The sequence below is a fragment of the Corvus kubaryi genome, unplaced genomic scaffold (assembly GCF_017639235.1).
Source record: "Corvus kubaryi isolate FWS band 111438036 unplaced genomic scaffold, C.kubaryi_AGA036_p1.0 76, whole genome shotgun sequence".
NCBI classification, from domain to species: Eukaryota; Metazoa; Chordata; class Aves; order Passeriformes; family Corvidae; genus Corvus; species Corvus kubaryi.
The window spans coordinates 8809270-8833780 of NW_024582063.1; the positions used below are offsets into that span (position 1 = coordinate 8809270).

At 42.0% G+C, this 24511-nt stretch overlaps 1 protein-coding gene across 5 annotated transcripts in view; it reads right to left on the reverse strand.

Moving 5' to 3' along the window:
• Window positions 1–6416: 6416 nt before the first annotated feature.
• The window catches only part of RPS6KC1 (ribosomal protein S6 kinase C1), an 86596-nt gene continuing 68501 nt past the window's right edge, over window positions 6417–24511 (reverse strand). For all 5 annotated transcript variants that reach the window (XM_042051488.1, XM_042051487.1, XM_042051490.1 and 2 more), the window contains 3 exons: window positions 12963–13045; window positions 12148–12243; window positions 6417–9038 (listed from right to left, as the gene is read on the reverse strand). In XM_042051488.1, coding sequence (XP_041907422.1) covers window positions 8928–9038; window positions 12148–12243; window positions 12963–13045 — 290 coding nt within the window. In that variant the 3' untranslated portion in view covers window positions 6417–8927. The remainder of the gene's footprint in view (window positions 9039–12147; window positions 12244–12962; window positions 13046–24511) is intronic.

Genomic DNA, 24511 nt, shown 5'->3' on the forward strand with positions numbered 1-24511 from the left:
GCCAGGTTAAGTGTCCTTCCACAGGGTACAGGCATCATCACACGAGTGTAAACTCAATATAACAAATGTCTCGCCCCAACACCAGGACTTAAAAAAATGAAAAGGTCAGACAACATTGGCTTTGCCTGCACTTGCCAGGAGACTGATACAAAGTCTCAAAACCCAGCAGCACCACCAGGTTCAGCTCCATCAGTAATTACAGCAGTAGGACACACAGCTTGCCTGTACCAACCACTTCAAGCATCCATAGCTTTATTTGGGATCCTGAAAGAAATGCACTTCTCCTTCACAGCCACATAAACATACAGTGACCAATCTCTCTAAAAACCAACTTGTAAACCTGACAGTTTACGTTTTTTGTACAACTGAACAATAGGTTCCCATTGCAGTGAGGCCTTCTCTTCTGGTCACCCCTCAGTAACCCACCTTTTGATTAGAAAATCACTCACACACCAAAGGTCCAAAAGAAAGAGGGTCCGAAGAAAATCTCAAATCTGTCTCTCTTTTTCCCATTGACTGTGTGACAGGAGCCCTGATTTACACCACTCTACCTATTTAAGTGACAAAGGTCAACAGAAAATTTCCAAAACGGAAACAAATCTTTAATTTTAGATACTACATTTCCAGAGATGAGGCCAACAATGCGACGAGATAGTATGCTGGTATGGAGGTGGATATTATTGTGAAATGGTAGGAGGTCAAAAAGCCACCCCCTGAGCTACGGACAGGAGGTGACCAGTAGCACGGGTTCCATATCCCTGTGCCAGAAAAACCAAACCAAAACACAAATCCTCACATGCCTTTGCACACGTGCTGCAAACCAAGGTGTGGGACTCCTAAAGGGGCTGTGCCAGTGCTGGTGTCACATCGCAGACAGGACCTAAGGTCTGCCAAGAGAGCTGCTACCTCCATTGTAAAGACAGCTGCCAAATTTTTTTATTTGAAAACCAAAAATTATACACTTTCTAGAGAAACCAAAAAAAAAAAAAGAGAGAGAAATCTAACTGACATAACAAAAAAAAAATAGAGTACTGTATTTCCAAGAGGGTCTAAATAAAAAGACACCCTGAAAACCACATGTGAAACAGCTCTGAGCATTTAGAGGTTTCTCATGCATTGTATTGTAAAACAGCAGCTCATTCTTTTCAGAGCAGCAGAGGTAAGAGCACACAAATGATTAAACAAGCAGGTTTAACTATCTTGCACTGACGAGGAATTTGTCAACATGGGCTCGGTATTTATGCAGCTCTGCAGCAAATACTGTATGGCTGCAGGAGTCAAACAGCTGTCTGTCAATAAAGCTATTCTCCTCGCTGGAACATAATAGCACAGACTCAACATGACCCTCAGAGGCCTCTTTAAGCTGCCTGGCTGTCTCCTCCTTCCCCATCCCTCCAGAGTCCTTCACCAGCAAGCTCTGAATTAAAAGAGAGAGGAAAAAAAAAAGAAAAAAGAAAAAAAGTATTAGAGCCTTTTCTATCCATCTTAATATTAAAAGTGACTTAACCCTGGGCAAGTCAGTCTACACGCACAAGCCTGAGCTAAAGCAAAGTTAGGGAAAGACAGCTTTGATTCACCGCACGTGAAGGGCTACTGACAATCCCTTTTAATAGAGCTTGCAACATTAATGTAGCCAGAGCCACATGTGACACCCATTAGGGCCAGGGAGAGCTCCCACGCATATATTTCAAGGAAGCAGTAGATTCCCCGGTCCCAGAAGCTGTCTTCATTACAAAAGTCTAATGCATTTTTTATTATTCAGCCTTCAGTGGAAATGTCACCTTTCTAAAGCAAGCTGTTATCGTGTGTTTCCCATGCCAAACACATGGCCTCTAAGGAGAGGGTTTTATCTCTACATTTTTAGTGATTTGTATTTCTCTTTCAAGGAGCTCCATGCCTTAAGGCACCTGAAACGCTCACAGCACAAGAAGGTGAGGTTACACCGGATGCTGCCGACGAGGACAAAAAAACCCAGGGCCAGGAGACGGCCCAGCTTCCAACAGTAGCTGCCCTACCCGGTAATTCACCTCCTTTAGCAGATTTCATTATTATCCCTCTCCTTGGTTGGGACCACATCCTCAAAGAAGCAGGGCGCCCACCAAGCGCCGCCACCACCGCCTGACAGCACAGCCAGCACCACTGCCCGGCGCCTGCCAACCAGCCAGATGCTGCCACATATTGGCATCTGGGGCCTGGAAAAGCAACTGCGGGCTCCGTTTGGCAGTGAATCCTGACCCCGACAACTGAAGGAGACAAAAGGAAGATAGACAGGAAAGGGGGGCAGAAATCTCTCCTGACAATTTCACTGGTAAAGATTTAGACAAAAACCTATTGTTTTCATTGCTCTCCAAATGAATAAGTTTTGGAGAGGAGAAGAAAAAAAACCCACCGAGCATATTCTAAATGCTGTCAGAGTCCAGGGTGCAAGGACAAGGGATTATTTATGAAAAGAAGTAATGAGGAAACCAGATGCCTGCCTTTCTCAGCCCTCTGCGCTCCAGTCATCCTAACGGGGCATGTGCAGCCCTGCTCACCAAAGACTTCTCAGCCCTAAAACGCAGGGCAGGCTCTCACTAACTCTTCCCATCTCTGCCACCGTGCAAAATGCCCTCCCTGTTTTATGGGGGGCCCCCACAGCAAGCCAGAGACATAGCAAAGGCTGAGGGAAAAGACTTGCAGACCTCATCCCAGCCAGGGAGAGTAACTGGGTAGCCATGTTAACTGCACCCACCAGAACAGTGAAACCAAAACATTAAAAAAACCCCTTAAACCATAAAAAACCAACCAAACAAAAAGAACCCCATGTTTATTTCACTAACACCAGGACTGAAACTACATGGGTGTGCTTAAAGTAGGAAAGCAAACAAGATTTCTATACCTGTTTGCATGAAATTGGCTTCTCTCTGTAATTGAAGGGTAAGCTCCTGACCCCAGGAAAGTCAATGGGAAAACTCCCAGTGATGTTAATGGGGCTGGGACTTCACACTGTGCACAGTGGGACTTCACACAACTTTACCCTAGAAAGGTGATTAACTCAGGACTCTGAGTATCCCAGAGCACCTGCCGAGGGGCCTGCAAGGAGCCAGAGCAGCCAGGGTCCTTCTCAGGGGGATCTCCCCTCTCACCTCACCCTGCTGTGTTTGCTGGGCCTGGCAGGGGCTTGTCACAGGAGAGTTCCCTGAGGCCAAAGAAGGCATGAGGCTGGAAAGGACGGAGACCAAGGCAGCAGAGTAGCAAATTTTAAAATCTGGAGAAAGGATATGTGCCACTTGGCTCATGATCCATGCTGTTGAAGCAGCTCTTTTCCATGCCTGGTTTGTAAAGGAAGATTATGAGCTGGCATTTGTCAGACCATAGAGCATAAGCAAGACCCCAAGTGGAGCATAGCTGGCCATCACCATGCTCTAAATCACGGCATACCACTGGTCCCTCTCTCAGAGGCTCCTTCCTCGCTATCCCACTGCTGTGTGAGGTGCCATAAAACTCTTGTTACTCACACGCTGCTGGGGGAACCAATTTCCTAACACTTTCACAATCCCTGTACTTTCATTTTGTGGGACCAATCCTCTCTCTTTGCTTCACCACTACATGGGGATAACAGCTGCATCTAATAATCAGCTCCTGTGTCCCAGCATTTTGGGGCAGCATTTCAGAATCAAGGGCACAGAAAGGGCAAGAAAATATGTGACCAAGGCTGAAGGATGTAACATAGGACATGCATGGAGATGGCTGAGCAAACCTAGAAAATACCCTGGAAATAAACAGATCAGCTCATGGAAGGGGATGGGAGAAACTGGCACAAATGAGGTTGTATCAAGGCAAAACTCTCTTCTCTCCAAAGCGAAGCAAAAAGAGGTTAGCAAGGCTCTGCTAAGACCACTGACCCCAACATCTGCTCCTTCCTTGTCTGGTCCATCTTTATTCAGCTTCTCCACTTGCCAACAGCCTAGTCTATCTTATTACTCTCAGAAGGACATTTCTCAAACTTGCTAACCTTAGGATCTTAACAGCAAAGCATCAAGGCGACCACCCACAGCCTACCCAAGATGACACCAATTCCCCACTGCCCAGAGCTGCACACTTCCCCAGCCCTCCTGCACATCACAGAGCCACTGCAGTCCTCTGGCAGCAGCTCTAATCCCTCCTGATGGGTCCCTGGGCCAAGAAGATGGAGACAGAGCTGCCTTTGGAGAAGAAGAGCCTCTGATCTGCCAAGAGACAGTGAGGTCCTGTTGGGGCAACACATCAAGCTGTCACCCGCTGCCAGGAGTCTGGAGCATCCTCTCTGCTGCACCCTGATTAGCCCCCTCTGCCCGGCAGCAGGGGTGCAGGAGATTCATTGCATGACACTAGCAGGCACTGGGATCACTTCCACCGCTTTGCCACTCACAAGTTGGGATTTTCTTGAGGACATTGCAACCTTTGGGGCCAGGGCTCCCCAGCTCTGCTCATGCAGATGGCTCAGGCAGCAACCAGCCCTCCACCAGCCCCGCAGCGCAGCAGCCAGCCCTGTGCTGCCAGTCTCAACCACTGCTGCCAGCAGCAGCTGCTCGGCACCTTTTAAGCAAGTCCCATTCCCCCTGTGGGAGTTGGCTCTGCCACCTCTTCCCAAATGGCAGCTGGAGCCACACGAGGCACCCTATCCTGAGGGCTGCCTGAGCCCCTCACGCACACCCCATGGCCTGACTGGGGCTGCCAGCATCCTTGCTGCTGCTTGGCCCAGTCCTTACTCCCCCCCTTGTCCCCACAACCATTCCCCTAAGCAGGAGCTACGCCCCAGCCTGGTGATCTTGCCATGGCCCTTGTCCCCCTGCAGCACCATGGTGCGACACCCACAGGGGGTCTGGCCCTGGAGGCACAACCATATGGAAAGTCCTTGGGCACCAGGATGGCCAAAGGCCCACATCCGGTCCTCACTACACCCCAACCTACCCTTTGTTGGTGGGCACACGCCAAACAACCACCATTAATGTACGTGGTGCCACGAACCACGGCAGGGCAGAGCCTGGGCAGGAGGCCTGGGCAACCACAGCGTGCAGGAGGCTGCTGGGCAGGAGCGTGGCCAAGGGAAACAACAGGCCCTGGCCACATGAGAGCAGCGTTTCCAATAGTCCCCCGAGCACAGCAGTCCTGAGGGAACGAGCTGCTGAGATGAGGGAATGGGCAACACTCCACAGGGCACTGCTGCAAGCAAGCAAGCAAATCCCACACACCAAACTTCTTGGGGCCTGCAAAAAGCTGTGGGGCTCTGATTTGAAAGGCATGGGTGGCTCTGGAGATGCACAGAGCTGAGGGGTGGCTGCCAGAGGTGCTGCTGGCTGGAGGAAGACATTGGGGTGCTCGGCCACAGGATGGCATGTGCCAGTGCCCAGGAAATGGCCCCTCACAGGGAGCACGGGACCAGGCAGCAGCCACAGCGCTCAGCTCACAGCACAGCCCTCACAGAAAGCACAAACCCAAAGAAACTAATACACTTTTTCATTTTATTGCTAAAATCCCTACCATAAATCTCACCACAGAGGAAGCTTCTGTTTCTCTGGCTTCCTACTCAGCATCCTTGAGAAAACAAATGACACCACACTCAAAAAAAAAAAAAATCCCATAGTGGTTTACTTCAAACTTCCCTGTACCTTGTTATGCTGAGTGCTTCATTTAGAGAGGGCTGACCTCCTCAGCCTTCTTCATCCCAGTGCCCTTCGCTGCGGGGACACACCAAGGAACAGGTTAGCACTGGAGAGAGGAGCGGGGTGGATGTTCCAGAGTGGGTAACCCTGCCAACTCAGCATCCCAAAGGTGCACCAAGAGTCAGCGTGACAGTGACTGCTGTCTGCGAGGTGATTTTCACAGGAGACACAGGAGCTGTGCTACAAGAACAGAAGCTGTGAATACAGCCATTCAAAGTTATGCCCCTTGTATTTCATGAGATGCAGTTTCTCCTGTAGGTCTGGGCAGGGGCCCAGGCTCACCTCATGGTAATTCTACCAGGGCAAGCCTTCAAACATTTTGTATCCCAGTTCCTCTAAGTAGGACACAAAGAACATTACAGGGTGGTTCAACAGGGTGCAATGAATTACCACTTTGAGATGCCCTAAGTGTGTAATCTCCTTTACCTGAACATGCACAGGAGAATAGGAAAATCTATAGGTTTATTTTAGTGTGTTTTACATAGACTGTAACTGATTCCTGTGGAAAAAAGGCACTGATTTGTTTTGCTATTAGCCATTAGGTGTAACAGAAGGAAGTGGGAATGAACAGTCATCAAAATGGAGATGTGCATCACAGGGCTTCATAAGATACCAAGAAGAAGGTACCTAGGAGCATTTCAAGTCATTAAAGCCAAGGACAAAAAGCACTGATCGGGTAAGAAGGTGAGTCTTCAAGAAGTAAATGTAAAGTTCAGAAAGGTAATGTCTGAATTAGGCTTGAAAGGTTTTATTAAAAGAATACATGTAAACACCAATACAACACAATACATGATCAAGGAAAAAAAATAAAGATAGAAGCAGGATTGGTTTTGTGCAATTAACTCCAGGCCGTGCTTCACTTGACAAAACAATTATCTGACTCAGTGGTAATATTACAAAAACTTGTAGCATCTCAAAGGCTCATTTCTGGCAAGTCATATTGCCATTCCTTCTGCTCTCCATGATCTAGATTTCCTCACACTAACATACCTGAAAAAAAATATTTTGGTGTCATTAACTAAACAATGCTTTGATCATCTGGTTTCTGGCAGAACTGAGTTTTCTTCCTGCTTCTCACAGAGACCAGCTTGTGCTCCCATGCTATCTTATCCTGTCTTTGCTTGCAGCCAGCACACGGGCACAACCTGAACAAGACAGCATTTCGAAGTAACATGGAAAATACTTTTTTGTACAGTTATCGCCAGGCAAATGCAATGGGACAGAACAACACAGGCAGTGGCATTATGTGGTGGCGGGGCTAGAGAACCCCAGGGAGGGAGTCAGGTGGCCGAGGGGAGGGAGGCTTTCCTTGAGCAATGAGCCCTCTCCAGAGTCACAGCCAGGGCAGTGCTGGAAGGAAGCTCGGGATCAGCTTGGTCTCTGCATTAGAGATTTCCGACCCGCTCGGCACAGGAAGTTGTTCCTGTGGCTCACCTGAGGGAGTTCCTGTTATGAAGCCAGAGGGTGGTGGGTTGAAACATAGTTTCTGAAAGTGATGTAATCTTGGACGGCTCTGGGTAGGCAGTGATACTAGTGACCTGGTTACAGCCTGCAGTGTTGTGACAGCCCCTCTGCTGGCCTGGTGATCACAAGAAAGGGAAGAAAAAAAAAAAAGAGGGGAGTGGAATAATTTAAAAAGGAAAAAAAAAAGTTTCCAGATTTCCTTTGTTTAAGTGAAGCATTTTCCTTTTCCACTTTATTTGAATACACCGACCTGGTGTCTAACAGATGGAGACTGTGCAGATGCACTTTTGGGAGTGCCCATAAAATACACTGCTAAAATACAAATGGAAGGATACTTTTTTTTTTTTTTTTTGAGTTGTAAATTCAATAATTGTTGCTGTCATCTCACTTTCCCAAAGGAATTTGCCCTTTGTTCTCCGGATAAAGCTGGGGAGAAGAAGAAAAGGGGGGAAAAAAAAAAGAGTGCAAGCCAAGGGAACATTTAGGAAAAAACCCATGGATCCATAATCTGTACATTGTCGTGCACAGCGTTTGTACATCAGGAACCCAAACAGGCAGGGCTGCTTAGCAGCAATAGCAGCACTCAGCAAAATATTCTGCATGTCTTCTATTCTTCTCCCATTCTCCAGACGTTTCTAGCAAACAAACAGGTCAGCTAATTGGCTCCTCCCCAAGTCTTACCCACTAGGGTTTGCTCAGAGATGTCACTTAGTCATTTGGCATGAGCAAATCCCAGGCTCCTTCCTGTTCAAGCAGCAGAGTGAGTGAAGGCTTTCTTTGATTTATTAAGACTATTAACAAACAAACAGGGGAGTTCAGAAGCTTCCTCAAGCACAAGAACACGAGCAGAAAGGTTTTTTTCCTGAAGTAGCAGCTAAAAATAGGACACTTAGAGGAAGTAAAGTTCATTAAATGATAAAGCAGTGGCTGCAGCGATGAGAGAAGAGTTTTTCCTTTTTTATCTATATATTTATTTAGTGTTATGTGTTCTTGCTCCTTATTAGAGTGCTAAAGCAGTGTTTATCCAGCTGAGGAAAAGAAGATTTCCCTTTCTGTAGTGACTTTAACATGTAGCTCATCAAATACAACAGAGTCAAGAGTTTTAAACAGACATTGCCAGCCAACAAAGTACAACATTTGACAGCATTATTTGCCTTTTATATGCTCTTTCCAGAATGGGAAATTATATGCTATTTTCAAGACACATTCCACAGTATTATGCAACAGCTTTCTTAATTTTTAATGGATATATTATTTTTAATGTGTCAACTTTTGCATAAAGCATTTTAGTATTTTATTTAGTATTTTCTGTAGCATATACCATTAATAAATTATTTGGTTTTTCCTTCCCCACACCCCCAAGAGCTGCACTTAGCATAGGGAAATGGTCTATTGACACAATAAAAAAATACTTTCAACTGGCACCATCTATAGACACTTCCATCACCGGACAAAGCACCAGGAGGACATTCCTGCTCCTGCTTAGCTGAGAAGCTGGCAGTGCCAAACATGCTGCCCAGGAGTTGCCTCACAAACCTTCCTTTGATGAAAGGACTCACACAAACACACACGTAGCAACCAGTTGTGGTAAAAACAAGCCAGCACCCTGTACAACCAGTGACTCCTGTTAAAAGTGTTCACTTTTGGCTCCATTGCTCCAGCATCCTTTAGCCATTATGTCCAAGTGGTTTCAGACATCCAAAGGAAGCGAGTCAGGGTGCTCCTGTGCCAGAGAAACCTGTCCAGTTGACCTGAGTTTGTTCAGAGGGCACGTGTCTCTCATCTCTGCAGATCTGCCCATTCTATAAGGGCAAAAAATGGATGAGATTTGATGTCTTCAACACCAGCAACGCCAGCACCAAGACGCTCCGCAGGATTAAACTGCAAAAGCTTGACATAAAAGAAAAATACACATGATTCAGTGAGTAAGAACAAAAACAACTGCTTAAAAGTTCCAGAAAGGTCTAAGGTAAGGGACATCCTACCGTTTTCCTGCTCTATGAATTACTTTCAAGAGTGCAAAAGCATACTTGAAATTCCTAAAATCCAGTAAATGGAAGAAGACTCTCCTTTCCTTGAGTCTCAGTCTTAAAGTCTTCAGAGACTACTGATCACAGCATGCAATTCCCTGAAGCACTGCACACTGGGACTTCATTTTAAGTGTAACCTCATTTTAAAAAGAGACAGCAGCAGCCAGAGCCTGCAGCAGTAGAACTCTGGACGCTGCGTTTGCTTCATGTTAACCTTTGCTCACACCACTGTGTTATGGCTACATCAGGGATAGTGGTCTGTAACTTTCCGTTTCATAAATTGTGAGTTGGTCCTAAAATATCAGGATAGCATAGCCAGCTCTCCATTTCCTAAAAAAAAAAAAAAGGTTTTAAAGAGTCCTACAAATGGCCTAAAACTGAAAAATCAAAACCCCAGTGAAAGAAACAAAACAGCCTAATGGCTTCATGGAAATTTCCTGAAAGTCAGCACCTCGTTTGCTTTTTAGTTGTACATCACATGCTGAATTCATGTGAAAAGGAAATCACAATATTTACGTCTGTTTAAAGATACCAATCCATATAAAAGGGAATGCAAAGGTAAACTCCAAAGAGACTAATAAAGACACACAAACATATTCTGCAGTTTTCAAGAACTGTTTATACTCTATTCAATTACAGCCAGTACGAAGGCATGATCTCTTGCTTGCTTTTTCTGCAACAGCTAATAGGATAACTTCTCCCAGTTGTCACTTGGAAAAATGTGTATTCATATCTTGACACAGTCAACATCTAAGTGAGTCTACATCCATAAACATAGGAATTTACACATTTTAAGATGGCTCTGCTATTTGCAGTCATAGTGTCACATAGTAAAAGTAGCTTGCTGACAGTGAATGGTGCTGCTCTGGTATCTCCCACAAGCCAGCACACACAGATGCAGCCAGGGTGTCTCTGTCTTCCCTGGAACTACAGGCAGCACCAGCAAAGGGAAACCAAGCATGGTCACTTATTTTCTGGAGTTTGTCCTTCCAGAAGAGCTTTGATCTTAGAAAACAAATGTAAACTGAAACAGATACCTATTGAAAAGTCACTTTGCATATTTTGCTGGTAGTAGAAATTGGAGGTTCCTGAAAAAATCCCTGAGTGCACAATACCAAATCAACATCAAAAAACAACTTTATCTTTCAGCAGAAGTAAAAAGATCTCTGTGTTTTAGATGCTGGCTAAATGAAGAAGGTGTTTACAATGAAGTCACCTGGACTGGAAGCCACAGCAGGAGACAACGCCTGACAAAATTTTCTGTATAGCTGAACACTGATCCCAGAGAGTTACTCTGTGATGTTTTGACCTGTTTACCCTTGGCAGAGGGGGGAAGGAAAGTCGCAATGACAAATTGCTATCCATGCCAAGAGAGCTCTCTTCCTTTTCCTGACAAGGCTTCCTCAACAATGAATGGCAGCTTCCTTGGATAGTCACACAACAAAAATGTGATTTACTGCTTCATATAACCGAACCTCCACCAGATAAGTCACCACCCTACACCAGACAGCTTGACCTAACAGGCACTGGGGAGACTGTTCTCTGAACAGACATGGCCTTCTAACACAGCTGTGAGTGGCAGAAATACATTTGCCACTTAAACCCACCAGTGGCAAGAGAGACATTCTTTGGCATATGTGAACATAGGCAATACATTAGTCTACAGCAAAAAACAATCCTTCACTGGCAGGGATACATGGGCTGGATGACTTCATTTGTCTTCTAGTCGTAATAGGAGGAATTCCCTTCATGAAGTGTAGTTTTGCTTTCCCTCAGCATTATAGCATCTATGGGTGAGGGTAAAAATTTGCTACCATCCAACTACATAAATGCAGATTATATAAAAATGGGATTTTTCTTCAGTCATTTCCCTTTCTACCTTTGCCAGAAATACAGACACGTGCTTTCACCTTCAGTGACTTCATGTCACTTAGTCAAAATAGGTGGTGTCCAAACATACAGTTCCATTTTCACTAATCATTTCACAGTAACAGCACACAAATCAATCTGTCACTGGGTCTTTTCACTCACTGAATTTGCAAAATCTGTTTCCTTTGTTTTCTTCAAGAACTACTTAGTCCTCTCTGCTCTGTTCAAAACTACATCTAAGTGATGCCATTATTTATGCACCCACTAGCAATGCATCCACTATGCATCCTCTTCAAAGCTTAACAGCACAGTTCACACAAATCTCTTCTTCTTCTCAAGTGGAACAGGTCAGATCTAGGCACCACTTCCACAGTTATGTCAAAATTAACTAGAAGGAAGATTGCATTAATTGAATTTCAAGACCCTGTACTACAAGTTCAGTCATGACTACCTAAAGCTAAGAGTAAACTAAAACCATCAAACAATACTATTCCCATTGATTTTAAAATAGTGTATCAGTCTGGAAATTTGTCTCTATTTTACAGTTTTGCCTTTTGTCCAACCCACCACTTATCTTCTGACTACAAAAGTCATCGGATTCACCATTTAAAGTACTTTTCGTAACAAATGGGATCCAGAAGGTTTCCTGGAGGAGAGTTATAGACTTTCAACCACAGCAAGGTCATAACTTCTGATCAGTGTGCTACAGGTTTCATAGGATTTTGAGCTATCTTGCTGAATTGGCATCAGCATTTTTTAGTTTAGTTCATTACAAATGCTTCCATGAACATTTAGGGCAGAATTCCTAAGATGTTCATGCATCACCAGCAGGCGTTTCCAAAGCATTTGCCAAACTTGTTCTTTGAAGAAATGGCAAAGCACTCCAGTTTTCTACAAACACAGCTGGCAGCAGAAGTCAAGGTTTCCAGATGCAACAAGACAACTTGGGCAAAATCCATCAGTGCTGACAAAAGAGCCATCCACGTTCCTATCAGCAGGTTTCTGGTTTTACATTTACTTCACCAGAACAAGTTAGGGAGGCAAGTATTTGCCCTATCCACACATGTACATAAGAGCAAAAAAATTCTCCCCTCACCTACCTGCTGAATCAGTGATCTGGCCTCCTTCGATACATGGTCTGGTATACTCAAAGAAGTGTGAGTGTTTATTCCTGATGGATGGCACTCAACCAGAGACTGGAGGAGAAAAGGAAAAAAGGAAAAAAAACACCAAAGTAGGCAGGCACATTTATTAATTTCACAACTGCAGTGTTAGATTATCTCCTAATATCCATGCAAATTTAACACACAAAGCCAAAATTCAGCGCTTCCTAGTATGAAGTACTGGTTCTGGGAGGAAGCAGTCTACAGGTGCTGATGAGCTCCCTGAGATACAGCTTTAGAACATTTACATCTTAAAGCTTCCATTCCATTGCTCAAATTTGAAGAGCCTGGGAATTTGGTGGACTTTGCTTTCTTCGTGCAGAGCTGTCAACCAAACACCAGTTTGATTTGGCTGAGCACTCATTGTCTCAAAATACTGAATCAGTATGTGACAGCAACATATGGCTTCTATGCAGTCCCAGGAAAAGAATACTCGAAGTATTAGGGCAGAAGTTTTGTACGTGTACAGACGGAATGTTACGGAACTTGGATTTCACTGTAGCTAAGAGGGCAGCATCGTTTTGGTTATTTTTTTCAGTCCTTAGTTTGATACAGCTTTATTAAGTTGTTCTGCTGAAGGCTGGGCATGTTTTGCTTCTCTTGTTGCATGCAGACTAAGCAAATTGAGAGTCCTCAGGTTGGTAAAGCTCATCTGAGAGAGACAATCAAATGAATCACAACTGGGAACACCACTGGTGAGAAACTACTGGCCAAGACGTCACTTTTATCGAGTCACTTGCCCCCAGCCCTACCTTCCCAGTGAGAAGTTCGAAAAGAATGGCACCCAGGCTCCACCAGTCACAGGCTTCTGTCTCTTCTAGGATAGCACCAACCTCTAAACATGAGACATTTCAATTAATATTAAAAAGGTCAGTTACACCTTCAAAATTAACATATATTTACAAGGTGACTGTTTAATGCTGACAGAACATATACTAAATACCACAGAGCTTTCATTATGCCTGCAATTTAGTTAGCCCTTTAGCCACCTACAGATTGCATTGTTCAAGCACAGCAACGCCATATATTTCATGCATAATTTGTCTTTTCCATGCATACACAGGCACTTCCTAGACTTGCAGGCATTACAGTTATGATTCTTCTATACTGGACAAAACTGGACAGTGACAGACAGTAAAGCAAAACATATTTAGAGAATTCCCCTTGGCCAGAAGAGCTGAGCAGACCAGAGTGGCCTGAAACATCCATAAAAGCAGCACTAGGGAGGGTGCAGTAGTCTACTGCATGCCTTAGTTTTGTCTTAGAGAGCAGGATTTGTCTCATGGCTAACCCACACCCTTTCCTGGGATCACCATGGGAGGCTTTTCACAATGGTCTCATAGAGATACCAAATCTTTCCACAGCATAACCACTGCCAGTGACTCCGTATTGCTACAGCCCAGCCCAAACTGTACATGGGTATGAAAAGTTGTTTCCCCTTGCATCCAACCCAACACTGCTATTGTGCACCGGCACAAGGGACAGCAGGGAGGGGAGATGGGAGTGACAGTCCCTGGCCATACACACACACGTATTCAGTCGCACGATGTGTGCAGAAAACTTGGCCTTCACTGACTCAGGCTTTAAACTACAAAAATTATTAAATACAAACATTATTAAATACACACCACACTGTCTGCTCTAAAGCAGGCAGAAAACCAGATTGCAATGAAGATGAAATCTTCATTTTGACTGTCAAAAAAATGCAGAAGCTGCACTAAAATAGCTTTGGTGGCAAAAGCCACGAGAGCTCCCCAGCAGAGGACAACAATTAGCATACAGTCACATAGCTGTTACTGTGAAAAGCAGTGCAGCATGGGCAAAAAATCCTGCTCATCATTTTATGGAGCTTAGCATGAGCACGGCCAAGGAGAGCTCCAGATGAGTCCCAGCGCAGGGTCAGGAGAGGGAGGCATCACCTCAGAGCTCCCCAAGAGGCAGGAAGCACACCCAGGCTGAGCTCAGGGATGTGCAGAGGGCTGCCCCCTCCTCAGGCAGCTGCCACACGAGCTGGAAGAGGCTCAGCACCTCACAGAACTGAGGCTGCTGTTTCAAGAGCAACAAGGAAGGATGGCTCAGACATTGTTTCTTGAGGTAGGACATCCCTCACACTGAAAATTTTACTGCACTTAATGGCCTTTGAATGACCGATACATCACTATAAGGGTGCCACACATCAGAATTTATTCCACTCCTTACAGATTGATACTCCTACCAGCACCAAGAAACTTTCACAAAGATGTAACAGCAACCACATGAGGAACTGTAGCAGCCTAATTACATCCATTTTTAAAATGTTTTACCAACCCATGTAAGCACCCAGATGAAGCTGAAATTATGGTAAATTGAGAGAATTTGTGTAAAAATCAAAATTTGTTCCTGCAATTTATTTTTAAAGCCCTTCAGAAAGGCAGACCTTCTAGGTAACTGTCCTTTAAAAAAAAGAAAAACAAACAAACAAAAAAAACCAAAGCAAACAAAAAAAACCCCAAAGTTTGGCCTTTCCACACAAACCTGCTGGTGAAAGGTTTTCATAGCATTTCTCAGTGAAACCTACTAAATGGAAATGCCTTTTCAGTTCAAGGGAGCTTTCTTCCCAACAAGTGAAGATTTTTATTTTTAAATTAAGTTACACACTTATTACAGAATAAGGACAGCAAAGCCAAGAATTAATAAGATTGACTACTACATTCTCAGCTCCTATACTACAATTAACTATCCCATATTGACACACCTTAAATTTTATAATAATTCCACAAAAGGAAATAATCCATTCTTCCCAAATACATTCAGTGGGAATGGGTCTCATGAGTTACAGCCCAATAGAAAAAAAAATTACCTAAATATGGGGAAAAAAATATAATTCAGAGCACAGAGGAAAGAAATTCTACAAAAGTTTTTTTTCTCAGTTTTGGTATTATTTCCTTTCATGTTGGCAATCAGAGATGCTGATCCAGTTCTCTGAAGACCCGAAGTTACACTGCCTTCCTTCACAGAACTGTTCATTACAGGAAGTAGCACTGATGAAGAAAATGGACATATATAGAATCAGAGTCAAAAAGTAAACCAGAGTCCACTTCTTCAAAATCCAAGCTCATATTTCCAATTTCAAGAACACTTTCAATATATGCCAAGCCAAAAAAATGTCACTGCAGTTCTCTGACAAGAGCAGCACTGAGTTCTTCCATCCATTTTAGCCATGACCAAACTGACATGAGTGGAATAAATTAAGAACAGTCAAGTAACACAGATTTCTCTCAGGACTGAACAACTCTGCCTGTATTCTCATGCACAAGCAGAAACTGCATGACAAGTCATCTGAACCAACACAGAACAGAAAATGGAAAACTCAGCTGAGGGCAACGCCTGAGTCCCCTTTTTCACAAAAACTAAATTTTAGCCCAACTTTTTTCCTATCATGCAATGTCTGCTTTCCTGCTGCTTTCCCTAGGTTCCAAAGTTTCCTTGTTTCAGGTTAAAATAAATGTTTTCCTTAAAAAAAACAAGAAAAAGGAAAAATCACTGTGTATACTACAAATAAACATATGTTGTTTACATTTCCTTACTTCAAACAGATCATGTGACTTCTGATGCAATACACTGATCATAATAAGCCCAGGATACCACATCAATATTACTGCATTTTATCTTGACTAAACATCATGGGAAAATTTAGAAACTGTAGATTATGAAGTGCTTTTGAGGGACACAGAGTAGCTGGCTAATATAATATACCACACAGGGCATATGCTTTTTTTAAAGCTTCAATATTGCAATAAATCTGAACTACAATATCTGCCTTCACTAAGAAAACATTTTCATCTCAATCCATCGGCAAAGTAATTTAGACAATATATGGTAGTGACACATAAGCTTAAGTGAATAACATGGGGATATTTGTGCCAAATCTTTCCTTCATGAACCTTGAAATCAAGGACCTTACCCGGATTTGTATAAAAATAAACATGTGTACACACGTACACAGTGTCGGTGATTCTAGGACTAGCAGAACAACATCTGCAAAACTCAACATTCATATCATCCTCAAATAGAAAACATTCATATCATCCTCAAAAACATTCATATCATCCTCAAATAGAAAATCAGAGAAATAATCAAGTAGTGAAAAAAAGACAATAGCTCTTCCAACTACTGCAATTTCATTAAAGGGAGAGCTTTCCTCTTTCTCCCTTCCTGAAGCATGGCCATGACATCCAGCACCAAGTAGCACAAGTCAACAGCAATGCTAAATTCCTGCACAAAGCGATTCCTGCAGCAGCCGCTGGGATAACTGAAGGGAAGGAGACTTGTAAAATGCTATCAGGTTTAGACAGGGACAGATGGTGCAGGTAAACACCTTCACTACCCTGCACTGTCCTCCTTCCAGAGCAGCTGCTCTCAACTGAAAGGCCATTTCTTTATGGTTTCCATACTTATCTCAATATTTGCATTATACACAGCAACACCTTACTTCCTGATAAGGGAGACATAGCTGACAACACTCTATTTTAAACAGTGCCAGTTCTGAAGTAAAAAGCAGAACTTCACCTCTCCTGAACACACATTCTCAATAAAGCTATTAATGGTAAACCAAGGCCTATTTTCTCATTCTTTCTACAGCACCTTTACTTGAAATATACCCTTCATGCTGAAGGATTTTAAAGGCTTTTACTAGCACACCTGCCACATTTTCTTCCAAAAATAGCTTCCTCCAGGCTGACAATAATGCCTCATGACCAGCACACACAAACACCAGTTAAGATGAAAGAAGCCTGGCTTACAGGAGGCCTTAGACATTCACTGTGCAACTCAGGCCAGATGGCTTGTGAATCACCAAGAACAAAAACTTAATCAAAAATTTTGTAGGACAAACTGTAACATCAAAAAAAAGATGCATCTCAAGTCAGCTCACAGGAAAACTGACTCTAGACTCTAGGTGGATGTAGTGCTTCCCCAGACACCCAGGAGTCAGGAAAGGCTTTGCACTGAGATGGTTTCTTGGAATTAAGAAGAGTGGATTGATAAGCATTTCAAAACCTGAGGAGGCTCTTTCTCTTACCCCAAACTCCAAGCACAAACAGCGTACTCTCAAGTATCATTTCTGCACTGATAAGAAAATAAGGAGACCCATCTGAACTACCATCAGGTATCTGAAACTGTTCATGAGTAATTGGACTTGTTAAACATCCTGAAAAGAAACACAATGTATTCCCCTTCTGTGGCCATTAAGACAAACATTGCATGAAAAACCATTAGTGACACTTGGAAATTCTATTTACCTTACACTCACCTAATTTTAAAAGATTACTGTTTTATCATATTTTGATATCTATATATGTAAAGAAACATTTCCAGAGAATCAAATAAAGCAACTCCAACCTAATTCACTCTCATCAGACTCAGTCAGCCAAGATACCATAAGGTACAGTCACTAAATAAAACATCCCACAAGCAATCTGGCCATAACGCTTTGCCTAAAATGCTTCAGCAATTTATAAAGCATAGAACTGAACCATCTATATTTAAGTATAAGAAGTTTATCATGGTCTTTAAACAATAAAGTAGTGAGGCAAGTCCAATGAACATTTGCTAAGATCAAATGGAGTATGAAAATAGGAAGTTTCATTTGAAAGTTATTCAAAAACATATAAACACCTATGCTTCTCTTTAGAAAAAAAAAAGAAAATAAAAAATAATAGAGGGAACTGTGGTTGTTCTTTCTTTTAGCAGCCCAAGCTGGAATCAAAACTTCCTCTAAAATGATCATGTGACATAAGAGAAAGTTTTATTGCTGTTCTGTTATTGAAACAAAGCAAACATTAATTAACCTCACAGCTAGCTCCATTTACTTTCATAAGGCATCTTGTACACTATCTTCAAGTTTTAGTCCCCTCTGTAATAATAATAATCATAATCATAATAATAATAAATAAACAGGTAAAGTACACTTTCTTCTGGAGTTAACAACTGGCTTTTATGACAGCCAGATTAAAACATCAGATTTTTACAAATCAGCAGCTTGGACACATCTTACTGCTTATTCTGGTTACAGAGCCTAAGAAAAACCACAAGACCATGTACTTCACCTGAAACACGCAGTGTACTTACAACAAGCCTGAGTACAAATGAGATCAGGTTTTTTTCAGAAAATACCTGATGCTCTCCCCAAACCTGTGCTTTCAATTAGCTACTCCAAGTTCACAACATTTTGTGTTCTGGGAGCAGTCAGTTGTTGTCATTTTCTGTGGAACACTCAGGTGTCTCTAGAGAGCTGTCCCACTCCAAATGCTTGTTGTAAACCTGTTACTCCCAGTAATCAGTACTTCTTCTGCACCTCCAGACCTTATTCACACCGGCCATGTATTTTTCATGTTAATGTTTAATCCTATTTCCTACTGCCAGGGCTTTTCAAATCAAGCTTCTGATTTTGATGCCCAAAACTCCTTCACCTATCCAGATTTTTTCTTTTCTTTTTAGGATAATCCTGAGACATTAATGTCACACAAAAATCTAGGACAGAGTCAGAGATAAAAAGCAGGAAGTCCAGTCTTACACTATAACCACGAGACCAGCCCGCCCCTCGACACCTCTCAGGGTCAATGGCACTTTAATCTACCACAGTTATTTTGCTTCTTAAATAATCTACTCAAATTAAATTACTATAATACAGAATAGCAGATTTAATGAGTGCCTGCAAACTCCTACTGACAAACACACACACAAATAACATGCAGTTTTTCCAGCATCAAATGTCTATTTGGAAAACAGAGGCAAATAATCTTTTTCCTTATTCAGTAAATAAAAATTATAGCATGCAGGCTAATAATATCAACTAGCAATTTTTATTTTCATGCCACACATTTGAGGTGATCAACTGCAATTTGCATCTGTATTTTCAATTGTTTAAGAGCAGAATTGACATCTTCATTTGGGAGTACAAAAATCAGGTTGCACATTGAAACATTTTGGTCTGTTTTTTTGGGAACAAAACCCTTCACGCACAAAGCCTTCTTTTTGCTTAGGTTTTGCACTGTGTACAAGTAACAGCAGATTACATAAAACCAAATTTACCATATATTTATGTGTAGGCTTCTGTGAAGGCTAGTTTGTGTAAATAAGGCTTGATTATAGCACACAGCTTATGAAAGCATCAGAATAATACGATGCATTACTGATGGCGAGTTTCCTACTTACATTTTCTATGAAGCTAAGCTCCCTTTGGCTTTAGGATCTCAAGCAGCAAATCTCCAGTTTTTAGTAAACACAGTCTGGCAAAAACTTGTTGTTTAAACAAGAAAGAAAAAAGACTCTAAAGGCAGCCCAGTCTGAAACCTCGTCCTCCAAAAACACTACAGGGATGCAACAGAAAGCATCCTCACTGCTGGAGCAAGAACTCGGGGAGTGTAAATAAAACATCTCATTCACACATCATATTTACACAAGATGTCAGACCGGCAAGCTGCATCTACAACGACACTTCACAGGTTAGACTTAAGGATTTCTCTTCATGAGAAAATTCTCAAATCTGTTTCAGCTGAAGACAGCCTTGACTAGGCTATGGCTGCAGACCATTCTGTCTTTCTCACAGGTCTTAAGCATGCCGAGAAGGGTCTTTTTTTTAAAAAAAGTTACCAATTTGGTTTTTTAAATTGTGACTGTCGAGAATGGAATACAACTATTACTGTATTTAAAAGTTAACAACTCTTTATATTTAAGATCACAATGCTGGCAAAATCAATACTTAAAATAACAGAAGGTGATAATTTGTATTTCAAAATTCATCTATCTTTCTTTTCCCTCAATTAGACCAAAACATGTTGATTCACAGGTTTGTGTGTGTGTGTGTGTTTCTTTTTTAAACCTATTTATAGAGCAGAATAATGGCCCCCCTGCTAGGCTGGCATTTGCTCAAGTTTCTGTCCATGTAAATTGAATCTGTTACTGGAATTTTCCCCCCTTCAGAATACCAAGGCACATTAACCAAGAGATAAAGAGATACATTGCTGATATTATCAGCCACCAGGCAGGTGGATAAAGCAAGGGATTTTTTGTTAGTTTTTGTGGGGATTTTTTGGACAAATATGTGATAAGAGTTCTCAGGGGGCATGGAGAGCAAAGGGCTGTTTAAACAGAAGTGAATCATTCTCATCTGATCTGCTAATAACTTTGTATTCAGACATCAGCTGCTCAGCACACTTTAAAATGTTCAGAAAACAGAATTACTATAAAGAGGAAGAAAGTTACAGGAAACAAAACACATAAACCTCACAATAGTCACCTTAGCCATATTAACCCAGCAGAAATTCTCAGTTACGAGTGCTTAATTTCTTCTTTAAAAGCAAATAGGTTATTCTTGGCCAAAACCCCCACAGTTTCACTTGAAGTGGTGGTGAGTTTATATGGTATGATTTATAATCCAATGTTTCCCTTGTGAATTAGAGAAACAACATTTCACTTATCATAGGTGAACAGCAAAGATTTAGTTTGGCCATTAATCAAAGTATAGCACAGGCACTACTTTTAAGTATCTGCAGACAGCTTTGTTGGTGCCGGAGTCGGTTCAGCAGGAACTTTTGTCTTTTTAAATTGAGCAGAACTATACAGCAGTAAAGAGTGACCCCGCCACACCAACAGATTCAACAGCACCATAACACACCACGACTCTGAGCTTGTGAGCACAATTCTTGATGTGCAAATCATTACAAATGAGCCGCATCTTCCGTCTCCAGTTCGTAGGAGAAGTTAAGCAAATTAGAGGCAGCCAGCGCGACAGCAGCATCCATTAATGGTACAATGCCACCTCCCGTCGGCTGCGGGGAAGTGCCACTCCTGCAGCAGATGCAGCCCTGCTCGTAACTTACACACGATGTAAAATGACAATTGCTATTTCACACAAAACTAATTATGTTGCTCGCAGGGAACGGGATGCAGCTTTTTAAACTATTCCCTTCCCTCAACTTTCTGACACTTCTGCATTTATAATGGTTGTAGTTGTTCTGTTACTTTATATATGCACTGCATAATGTCTTTTTGACATACGCAGTCAAACTGCCTCTCCACTTTTTCGTAGGACAACAGGAGCCGAGCAAGTCCCTGTGCTTCACCAGGATCACTGTTTCTGTACCAACGCTGCCTTGCTTTACCTTAATGCAAGGTTACATTCTAGTGTACAGAAAACCTTAAACACAAAATCCGAGATCTGCAAACAAGTTCCACGTAGGTGGACCTCTATTCTCCATTGGCTCTGAAAAGCTTCCACACTAATACATTACTACCCGTCGCCTGTCCAGCAATTAGGTCTCAATATATAAATTGTAAAATTTAGACTTCATGTTTTTCTTCAGCAAATAAAATGACTTAAGATTTAAATACATCTTCATGCCCTTCACTGCAAACCACTTTATAACTTACACTGTAGAAAAGCAACATCTGAAACCTCATCAGTTGAAAAGCTACAACTGTTTCAAATACATGTTTAAAACTTTCACATAACTCCGCAACACAATTTCCTATTTTAAACTGAAGATATCCTGCAATCTGTTTAAATTTCATTCATCCTCTCCTTGTTCTGCCTCCAAAATTTGCTCCTCAAAAATCAATGCAGAAAAAGAACCACAGCCCTAGAACCATCATCTGTTCTCAGTCTCCAGCAGCAGACCCTAAAAAGCAAGGTTTATTGATAGACACCTTCCCCTTCTTGCCTACTTTCAAAGAGTGCACTTATTTAAATACTAAATTGTTGAAATCATGTAGCATACAAGTTATCGTATCCAAATCCATTGTAACTCCAACTCTGCTAAAAACACACAGCAAGCTAAACACAAAATTTTTACAAGCCAAGTTTCACTGCATCCTTCAGCCAGGAGAGAAAAGAAGAGGGGAGGCTGAGTACCCAGAGGCAGGGCAACACAGCACATAATCCTGAAAACACCAGGAAAATTCAAAACAAGATAAAGACTCCCTTTGAGTCACTTACTTTAGATATGGTGTTTTATTATTGTAAGAAATCATAAGACCTGATAAAATTTTGGGAAGGTAATTGTTCACCTTTACAAAACTACAGCATTTCCCTCAGCAGAAAAAAAACAAGTTGTGAGAAACACTTATATTAAAAAGCAACTGAAAAATAGTATTAAAACCTCGAAACTTGTTCCTAGTGTACTAAACTGAAGCACAAATACCATTTCAAAATCCTTATTCCAAGAAGCAGCTTGAGGAGCAATGCTTTCATGATAAAGGGGTTCCAGGGACATGGCACACTCCTCATAATGAAAAAAAAAATATATCATCCAAATGAAGCTTTTTTTCTCCTGTAATATTGGAACCTAGAGAAATCCTATTAACACAATTATTTTTTTAAACATTGGTCAAAAGTTCTAAAGCCACATTTACCAGCAGCAGTAGCCCTAAGAAAGCTGCTTTGGACTCAGCTATACACCATTATTGAATCATTACTCATAACAGAATGGCACTTGGCTCCAAAATATATTTCATGCTGCTAAGTTATACCAAGTATTACTCTCCTACCTAAAAATGAACATGCAACAGCTACACTAAAGTACAAGCATGCTTTACAGAGATAACATTAAGATCAAGAAATATGAAAGAATCATAGAGCAATGCCAATTCATCCACCTTGAATGTATCTAATATTTGCATTTGCAAACCTTCACCTTGCAGCTCACCAGTTGCAGACACACAAAGCAAACGCAGCCTGGGGTAGGGCAGAGAGGGCAGAGAGGGGAGGGCAACTTCAGCAAGAAATGCCCGGATGGGTACCACACCTGTGCTGTGAGGTGGAAATAATGACGGTGGGGAAAACTTCATTCTTGCATTTGGGGACTTCTAAATATTATTTCAACTGCTCCCTAAACACTTAATTACTGCAGGAGTTGGCTGGTTGGGGCTTAGGGGGCAAAAAAAGCCTCTCTTTGGATCCTCATTAAAGTACAGAAAAATTAAGCTTTGACTTTCACAGCTCATTAATGATGACAGGGTGGGAAAAGGCTGCACTTCCATCTTTGCTACAACTCAACTGGGGAGCGCTTTGTTCGAGGCTGGGTTAGGGAGGCAGGAAAACACCTCTCTAACAAGTTGTCACACATGTTGGCAACCTGGACAACCATTTATTTAACAAACACAGTAATTGCTGGGATTCCCCAATTATCTTGTTCTTGAATAAAACTGGCATGAGGGTAGAACGAAGGTGTTGGATTTACTTTGATAGGTGAAAAGAATTATTTTCTGTAATACCTGCCCTTTTGACTTGCACCAGAGCAGAAAAGATTTTATTTTCTATTTATCTCAAGAAGCTGACATACAAAATTTGCTGAGACCCTACCACCCTTACTCAGAGAGACAGTTCCTTACTGCATTTACCTTGCAGAACAAAAACACAGAACAAACACCTGATGCCAAACCAAATTCAGAACTTCCACTGCTGGTAACTCCTAATTCTAAATTTTTCTGAGCACATTTGCAGACTCTGAGGTTGAGGACTACCTGCATGACAAGTTGCAATACCTGGCCAGACCACGCGCTCAGCAGAAAGTTATGCCGGCATTTCAAAGTCAGAATAAAAACGTAGTAATTTCAACTCTAAACACAGTTTTTATAAGCTAGCTATGAAATTTTTAAAAGATGAAGCTGTGTGTGAAACACCTGATTTTTGGCTGTCATTGCCAGAAATCACAGACAGCTATATTAGCAGCAAATAAATAGAGAAAAGGAAAAGAGGGAGGGCTCAGTTTCAAGTGCCATCCTTGCTATAAAAACCCAAGAGATACTGATTTTATCACCCTCATGATTGATGAAAGCGGTTCTAAGAAAAGAGCTCTCTAAACTATTTCAAAGCCCACTGTAGCTCATCAAAAATGTCAGAGGCATCTCTGAGCCTATTAGGGCTGTATTTTTCAAACCTCTGTGGTTCTCCCCCCACCACCCATGTCCTTTGCATGTATAAATTTTTGATTTTTAAGGGTCTTAGTGCCACCTTTTCAATCTCACTTGCTCTTTTCAGTTACCAAGATGTACTCAGACATAGGAAATAACTGCAAGAAAACAGAACATTCCTAACTTGCTTAAACAAGACATTCAGTACAATTACACGTTATGGAAATGACATAACAAACACCACCACAGTTCAACAATAAAGCAGTTATGAGCCCTGTAGCTTTTTAAGACATTATGGAAAAGAAGCAAAGAAAACTCAGATATTGCATGATCTCAAGCTGTTTGCTACAGAGACTCCATGAGAAAATGAAAGCTGCTAATCTACTTTCCAAGTGAAACATTGTAGGTG